At 39.1% G+C, this 9526-nt stretch overlaps 1 protein-coding gene across 1 annotated transcript; it reads right to left on the bottom strand.

Moving 5' to 3' along the window:
- Positions 1-1178: 1178 nt before the first annotated feature.
- LOC102183505 (olfactory receptor 7E24-like) lies at positions 1179-2048 on the bottom strand. Its single transcript, XM_018044601.1, has one exon. It carries the CDS (start codon positions 2031-2033, stop codon positions 1179-1181), a length of 855 nt encoding a protein of 284 aa, XP_017900090.1. The 5' UTR covers positions 2034-2048.
- Positions 2049-9526: the final 7478 nt, after the last annotated feature.

The following is a 9526-nucleotide window of genomic DNA, read 5'->3' as shown; positions in this document are numbered from 1 at the left end:
GGAATGTGATTTCAAATGCCCCACCCTAAAGCAAAGGCCAGGTATACGATGTAGAGAAGCTATGTGGAGAAATTTATTGGATATAATGGGGAAAACACATTGCTTATTACCACATCAGGGTCTTCATATCTTCCCCCTTTGACTGCTGATCTCTTTTGGATCTTCAGCATTTGTCCATGAGGAATGTTAGGACCCAAGGCATAAAGTTCACCTTTGAAAGAGAGACTTGACTTGGATCAGTAGTTGGATCACTAGAACCACTTGAGAGCTTTTTAAAATCCTCATGCTTGGACTACACCCAAGTCCAGTTGAATCAGAAACTCTGGTAGTGAGACCCAGTGGTCAGTATTTTAAACTTCCCAGATGATTTCTTTTTTTGTGTGTGTGTGTCTTTTTTTTTTAAATTTTTTTAAATTTTAAAATCTTTAATTCTTACATGCGTTCCCAAACATGAACCCCCCCTCCCACCTCCCTCCCCATAACATCTCTGTGGGTCATCCCCATGCACCAGCCCCAAGCATGCTGTATCCTGCATCTGACATAGACTGGCGATTCAAGTTTTACATGATAGTATACATGTTAGAATGCCGAAGTCAAGGCTGAGGAGCAGTGACTTGCAGCTCACATAACAGCATGTGCAGATTTGAAAATAGAATTTACTCTTGAAAATATATAAGAGCTTGGAAAATTTGTACATTTTTGGTATATTAAAGGGGAATTATTCATCTTTTGAGGATTCTTGGGCTACCAAAGATAAAAATATAGAATCTCCATAGATATAATGAGATTCTGTCAAGGAGTGATTTTGATACAAAAAAAGATCTTAGTACTCTCCACTGTCATGTTAAAACATATGTGTGTGTGCATGCTCAGCCTTGTTTGACTCTTTGCGACCCTGTGGACTGTAGGCCACGAGGATCCTCTGTCCATGGGATTTCCCAGGCAAGAATACTGGAGTGGGTTGCCATTTCCTCCTCCAGGGATCTTCTGGACTCATGGATTGAACCTGTGTCTCTTGTGTCTCCTGCACTGGCAGGGGAATAAGCTACAGAGAAGTAATATTTAGGTAGAAAGCAAGGAGAGGCATGAAGGCAATAAGAGCTATAAAAATGGTGTCATGAGAGAGGTGGAATTTTTAGATCTCCAGGTTTAGTTTTGCTACATTTTTTAGTATACTCTCAAATGGGTTGCGAGGTCCTAAGTTGAGTTTGTGCTACAAGGAACCTCCGCAGGGCCCTTTGGATGTCTTTGTTCCTCAGGCTGTAGATGAAGGGGTTCAGCATGGGGGTGACCACAGTGTACACCACCGAGGCTGCTGCATCCTTCCTGGGAGATTGTGAGATGGCTGAGCTGAGGTACACATCCAGGGCTGTTCCATAAAATAAGCAAACAACTGCCAGGTGAGAACCACAGGTGGCAAAGGCTTTGTACATCCCACCTGACGAGGGGACTCTCAGAATGGAGACAAGAATTTTATAGTAAGAGAAAATGATTCCTGAGATAGAGAGAAAACCAGTCAAGGCACCGATAGTATAGCTGACTATGTTATTGGTGAAAGTGTCAGAACAAGCAAGGTTGAGCAGTTGAGAAGGGTCACAGAAGAAACTAGAAATTTCTACATCCTTGAAACAGGTAAGTTGTAACACAATCACATTGTGCACCTGGGAGTCCAAAAGGCTAACACAAAAGGACACCAAAACTAAGGAGCAACACAGGCATGGGTTCATGATGACCGTGTAGTGCAGTGGGTGACAGATGGCCACAAACCTGTCATAGGCCATCACAGTAAGAAGCATACAATCCATACATGCAAAAAGGATAAAAATAGACATCTGAGTCAGGCAACCTGAATAGGAGATGACTCTGCTGTGAGATTGGATGTCCACAATCACCTTGGGAACTGTGGTGGAGATGAAACCGATGTCAACCAAGGACAGGTTGGAGAGGAAGAAGTACATAGGGGTGTGGAGGTGGGGGTCAGAGGTGACGGCTAATATGATGAGCAGGTTCCCCAACACAGTGACCAGGTACATGGACAGGAAGAGGACACAGAGCAAAGGCTGCAGTTCTGAATCATCTGAGAGGCCCAGGAGGAAGAATTCTGAGACACTTGTTAGATTTCCAGTTCTGTGTATCTTGGACACCTCTGGAAAAAGAAAACAGGTCTGGAAACAAAGAAAATAAGTAAACAGGCATTGAGACTGTGCCCATATTTTGGATTCAAGCAATACATTTCTAAGATTATACACCCCATTTCCTTAAGCAATATCTCTCAGTGTGATAAATTCTGTTTAGAATTGTTCCCTCACTGGTTTCTGTGTTATTCACCTGTGTCTATACACTCTTACTTTATAAAACTCCACATAAAAGTGAAAGGGAAAAAGAATGTTAGAGGTATTACATCCATGATCTCAGTAAAATACAGCCTATTTCTTTAGAAATAATACAGAATCAGAAATTTCCTTCTCCCTCTAAGAAAATACATAATTCAATGTAAAGAAATTAGGACATATATCTTATTTTATTCATGAGCTTCCCTGGTGGCTCAGATGGTAAAGCGTCTGCCTGCAATGCGGGAGACCTGGGTTTGACCCCTGGATTGGGAAGATCTCCTGGAGAGGGAAATGGCAACCCACTCCAGTATTCTTGCCTGGAGAATCCCACGGATGGAGGAGCCTGGCAGGCTACAGTCCATGGGGTCGCAAAGAGTCGGATACAATTCTAGATAGTTCCTTCATTTAGAATATTTACAAATCTCTATGTAATGCAGGACAGTATCACCTGGATCCTAAATTAAAAATGAATGCTTCTAACCAGAACACGCTTTTATATTACATTCAGAGTTTTAGATCATCCTTTGTTCCTTCTGTCTTTCTTACTTCATGAAATAATTGACTATTCAAAAATCAGGATTATCTTCTTTTAAAATTTACATTTATTTATTTACTTATACATGCCAAGTCTTCATTGTGGGCACGCAGGATCTTTCATCTCCCTTGCAGATAAGGAAGCTTTAGTTGGGGCATGTGGGATCTAGTTCCTGGAGCAAAGATCAAACCAGTGTGCCCTGTATTAAAATTGGAGAGTCTTAGCCAATTGTTTTTTTAAAGTCATTCAGTATAGACTTTATATCTTTGACTTTGCTAAGTCGCTTCTGTTGTGCCTGACTCTGTGACCCTATGGACTGCAGCCCGCCAGGCTTCTCTGTCCATAGGATTCTCCAGGCAAGAATACTGGAGCGAGTTGCCATGCAGTCCTCCAGTCAATCTTCCTGACCCAGGGATTGAACCCACATCTCTTATGCTTCCTGCATTGGCAGGCGGGTTCTTTTGCCACTAGTGCCACCTGGGAAGCTTCATTTTGATCAGTATAGTTTAACTAAGCACTCATGATCATACAGCATTGGTGACTACAAATATGGTGTTAGTGTACAGAGCACTCTCAATTTTTAAACAACAACAACATTTAAGTATGGCAAAACCAATACAGTATTGTAAAGTAAAAAAAAAAAAGAATCCTTCTTAAAATTTTTACATTATATATAGGATTGTTTGTTTCACTACTGTCTCAGTTAAATGTCTGATATGAGAAACCAGGTAATATTTTTGGACATTATTTTGTGCTGGCAGGATAATACAACTTCATTGTATTTTATTTTTTTCAGTTTACTGAAGTGATTGACAAAATTGCATATATTTGAGTTGTGCAACATGAAGGTTTTTAAAAGATATACAAAGTGATGATTTAATACACAGGGACCTTGGGAATGATTACCACAGTTAAGTTAATTAACACACCTGTCACCTCAAATAGAAATAGAGTTTCTATTCGTGTGTGTAGTAACAGTTAAGCAGATCTCTGTTAGCAGATTTCAAGAACATAACCAGAAATATTAGCTGATTTTTTTTAACCTATTCATCGGTCAATAGACTATATATCTTCACTATTTCAAATAACAGCACATTGAAAAGAAATGCATTTATCTGTTTGAGGTTCCATTTTTATTTCTTTGGCATCTACCTTGAAGTGGGGTTGCTGCAGCCTATGGTAGATCTATTCCAATTAGTTTCAGTTTTTAACTTTTAAGGAACCTCCATTCTATTTTCTGTAATGACTGTACCAATATTCATTCTCACTGATCAGGTGCAAGTGTTCCCCCACTTCCACATTCTCACCAACATTTGTTTTCTTTGAAGTTTTTTCTTTAAAAAGTCATCCAAAGAGATGTGAGGTGAACTTTTGTTTAGCTTTAGACTTGCGTTTCCACTATTAACTGATGTTGCGTGCTTTTTCATATACCTGATGGTCTGGTTCTCCTGATCATAAACCTGCATATTTACAGAAGAGGACTTCAGCCCCAGGGAAGGTCCCACAGCCAGGTCAGGACCCAGTCTTCTTAGGCCAAGTTAACAGATTTTCATGTCAACTCTTCCTGGTAAAGGGATCACAATTCTCTTACTTCTGCTGTCTGAAAGTAACTCAGCTTCATTATTTTAGCAAGTCACATTCTGATTTAACTGAAAAAAAATTCTAATTAGTATAATGTAAACACCTCTGGGCCATTTCCTGATCTCTAAAATTATGATAATAATTGGATCTGCCTAACAGGATTATTATACTATCTCTGGTCACTCAGACTCATAGCTCAGTTGGTAGAAAATCTGCCTGTAATGCACGAGACCCTGGTTCGATTTCTGGGTGGGGAAGATCCACTGGAGAAGGGATAGGCTACCCACTCCTATCCCTCCTAGCCCAAGTATTCTTGGACTTCTCTTGTGGCTCAGCTGGTAAAGATCCACCTGCAATCTGGAACACCTGGGTTTGATCCCTGGGTTGGGAAGATCCCCTGGAGAAGGGAAAAGCTACCCACTGCAGTATTCTAGCCTGGAGAATCCCATGGACAGAGGAGTCCATGCGGTTGCAAGAGTTGGACACAACTTAGCAACTAAACCAACCACTAATAGGATTATTAAAAGAAAGTCTTAAAAATCATTCATATTGCTTAAACAAGTGGTTTTCAGTTCCAGTTGGCTGATAATTTACATGTTGCTGTTTTTATTGCTGTTCAGTCACTAAGTTGGCTCTGACCCTTTGAGACCCCATGGACAATAGCCCGTCAGACTTGTCTGTCCATGGGATTCTCTCGGCAAGGATACTGGAGTGGGTTGCCATTTCTTTCTCCAAATTTACATGTGTCTTTTAAAAAATACTCGGTTACCCCAGCCTTAGCCTAGAACCAATTTCAGGATCTACAAGTGAGTTTATTGGTCACTTTAATGTGAAGCTGGGCTTGATAAATACTGCCAAAGAGCATGGCCCAACCGTTAGTAAAAGCTTCATTAATATTACCAGTTAATGCTATCATCAATAATCCCTACCAATTTTAAAGTATATACATTTAATAATATTTGCTTCAAATCTCATATTTCATAGAGATTTGAAACATTAAAGATAAAATTTAACTTTTCTTGGCATCTCAGCTCCATCCCATTCTTCAGCATACATGTCCCCCAAAGCAACCAATATCATGAACTTGATGGATATGTTTCCTTGGAAATGCTTTCATAATGTCAATATTCATTTATGTATCTGTAACCAGCTTTTGTAAAATCTTCTCTAAACAGAATACTACCCATATTGCCCCTGAAATAAACTTGCTTACCACAATGTTTTGGTTAAGTCTCTTTGTGAACTACAAACAATACTTCAAACATTTTCCTGACACACACAAAAAGCCATTTTCTTCAGTTCATAAACTTATACTATATACATTATTATAAATTTAACAAATTTCCAATATAGCTTTAATTTATCTTATATTTAAATATATGATTTAATACATTTTATTGATATATTAAATAAACATTTAATTTATATTTAATATATTTTTATTTATATCAGTTTCTGCTTACAACAGTCCTATGAATATTCTATACTTCTTTCTGTATCATACTTCTTTGTATATCATATGTGAGTGACAGTCTTCCTAGTTTTAATAGTTGGTGCATAATCAGTTTTACTAATATTAATTGCATACATTTTTTCAAAGCAAAAATCATTTTCTGCCACTGCATTCTCTTTTATTAACCTATCTTTTGAAAATATCCTTGAAGTCTGTCTTGTGATAATTTCTTAATAGCTGCATTTGATATTTTCATCTTGTATAGGAAATCTTTTCAACTTTACATTCAAAACTGGAAGGCAAAGTGCATGAAGAGTCATTGAAAACCCTATAATCCTTCATGTTAGGGCCATTATGGCCTCTGTAAACTGCTGCATCTGTCCCATAATTCACAGAGAAGTCCCTGAACCAAAAAGGATGAATCAATTCTTCTACCTTCATTTTACCTCAGGGGCCAAAATAGGTTTGAAAAGAAATATTTCTTAGCTGTATGGAGGTGACAGAGAACTGGTGCAGAAGAAATAAGCATATTAATTATTGAGTCCTGGGTCTTTTACTTCCTATCAGAGGAGTGTGTGCAAATCTCCCAAACTCTCTGTGCTTCTGTTCCTTCTTGGAAATAAAAGAGTCTAATACCGACTTCCAGAACACATGTAGCACTTAAGGGAAATTTGGGACCTAATCAATACTTGGTCATTTGTATTAATATAAAGAATTTCAATCATTATTGGGATAGCATGTGTATTAATAAAATCCCCTCAGTTTACTGACCTTTCATGGATTATATGGCAGAGAGATCAAAGCCTTTTCTGTCTCAAGTTGGAGCATAAATAACATGAAATACTAAAATGTGTCTCAGCCATCCATTAAGATGTGCCTTCTTTTCTAACTCTTTTCCTCTTATTCATGAAAATTTCTGCAGTGGTTTTTCAACGATTGAATGCTGCTGGTGCTATTAAATGAAAAATAATAGGTCCCAAAGAAAGTCTATGACATAGACAGAAACAAGCACTATTTTATCTTGTCTCGAGTCCTATGGGACATTCTGAAAAGGATGAAAACACTGGCACAAATGGTCATTGTGTGGAAACCATATTGCCCATACTTAGTTTCTATGAAAAATGGAAGGGTTTATTTAACACTTAACTGGGGATTTTTTATTTCTTGTGCCTCCTCTGTGCCATCAAGGTATAGGCTCTGAGGAATCAGAAATAAATGAGCCTCAGACATTTCTCTTCTTATATAAAGAAAAATAATATGCCTTGTCAGAGATGTAGGGAAACCATAACATCAGCTAGACAGATATTTCAATCTGATAACGTGAGAGTTAGCATTATCATTATTAGTAACAAATGTAAAAATGCATTTTGCCCTTTTTCTTAATGCATCTGTCACAGGGTTATTGCACAGAGGGCATCAATTATTCATTTAGTTCTAACTCAGCGGGTTTGTATCAATGAGGAATCAACTCAGTCAAAAATTTTAAGTCTCACAGATTCTGAGAAATTGTCCCATAATATATTAAGAATGTGTGTGGCACACAGGATTCAAAATTAAGTTTCTCTTCTCTGAGTCCCATGCCCTAAATGTCAAAATTTCAAGCAGAGGCACAACTTTAAACAGAGGTATCTCAGTCTAAACACAGAGGCATATCAGAATTATTTTCAAAGTTTTCATTTTTTTCAAAGTTTTCAAACCTCGACTCTGATTTTGTGTTGGCTTTCATGATTGAGGCAATTGATTATAAGTACAGAGGAGCAAGTGGACAGGTGAAGTGAAATTCAGAAACAGAGTCAACAGAGAGATCTACCATGGAGCATCAGGTGCCAATTGTTTTTATGACGTTTGCCTGTGATCACAGACATCCTTCTTACAGTTGTTGCAGCAAGTGCTACCTACTGCCCTCCACTGTGCCCTCCAGAAAACTACAAAGGGGAAGGGCACATTGAACAGGGAATCTCTGCCAGGACTGATGGAAAGTGACATGATTGGGTGAAAACAGGAAGACTGCCCAGGTGCCCTGTATCTGTAGTCAGTCTGACCAGACTGACTGATTTCAAACTTGGTTTTAACGTTTTCTAACTCATGATCTTGCACATGTTACATAGAATGCTGTGCTTTTTTCCTCCAGTTAATAATAATGTGTGCACCTGTATTTTGGAAGAGATTATTTGGATGAAATGAAACAGGAGAGAAAACACATATTTCAGAATTTGACACTTAGGAAGCCTTCCATAACAGTATATATTATGATTCATGTCACCTTGTCTTCATCCTCAATAGCTCTCTCATAATGAACTGAAGTGCTTAGGGGGAAGTTTACAGAGACCCACTTGCTGCTCCTCTGGTATGAGGGATGCCAGCTAGCCATAGCTAGAACCAGTGAGGGTGGAAGCAGAACTCTAAATGAAGGTTCTCACACCCCAACCAGAACTGTGAACATAAACTTCAAAGGGCTCTATTCCAAACCTGAATAGATTGATGCCCTGATGCTAGGAAAGACTGAGGGCAGGAAGATAAGGGGGCAACAGAGGATGAGATGGTTGGATGGCATCACTGACTCAATGGACATGAGTTTGAGCAGACTCCAGGAGACAGTGAAGGACAGGGAAGCCTGGTGTGCTGCAGTATGTGGGCTTGTAAAGAGTCAGACATGACTGAGCAACTGAACAACAACAGCATCTTTCTATAACAACTATTATGTTTATTCTTCTTGAAGAGGAAATACCTTTTCAACACTCCCTTCATCCATTACTGTCTCCCTCAGTACTTACTGGGTTGGGCTGCATCTCTGCTGGAATATGACTAAGGAGCAAAGACTCACTGTCCCTTTCCTGCCTGGTGTGTGATGAAGTCTCAGGGTCCCTCCTCAGGACAGGCAGGAAGACAGACTCAGGCTGGACCTTCTGATGCAGGTTCCTACAAAGGATGGACACAGACATGGAGCCACAATAGTTAGGACATGGATGCAACCTAGATGTCCATAGGCAGATGAATGGATAAGGATGCTGTGGTATATATACACAATGGAATATTACTCAGCTATAAAAAGGAATGCATTTGAGTCCGTTCTAACGAGGTGGATGAAACTGGAGCCTATTATTCAGAGTGAGGTAAGTCAGAAAGAGAAACATCAATACAGTGTATTAACGCATATATATGGAATTTGGAAAAATGGTAACAATCCTACATGCAAGGTAGCAAAAGAGACATAGATGTAAATAATAAACTTTTGGACTATGTGGGGGAATGCGAGGGTAAGATGATTTGAGAGAATAGCATTGAAACATGTATATTACCATATGTAAAATAGATGACCAGGACAAGTTCAATGCATGAAGCAGGACACTCAAAGCCGGTGCTCTGGGACAATCCAGAGAGATAGGTTGGGGAGGGAAATGGGAAGGGGGCTCGGGAAGGGGGCTCAGGAAGGCAGACACATGTGCACCTGTGGCTGATTCATGTCGATGTATGGCAAAAACTACCACAGTATTGTAAAGTAAATATCCTCCAATTTAAATAAATAAATATTAAAAAAAGAACTGGCAAAATAATGAGCTGGAGGCACTGACCAATTATTTACAACAGTATGACCTTAGAACTTAATGCCCAAAGCTCATCATT

This window comes from Capra hircus, unplaced genomic scaffold (assembly GCF_001704415.2).
Source record: "Capra hircus breed San Clemente unplaced genomic scaffold, ASM170441v1, whole genome shotgun sequence".
Lineage (NCBI taxonomy): Eukaryota > Metazoa > Chordata > Mammalia > Artiodactyla > Bovidae > Capra > Capra hircus.
This window is presented reverse-complemented; position numbering and strand designations above follow the sequence as displayed.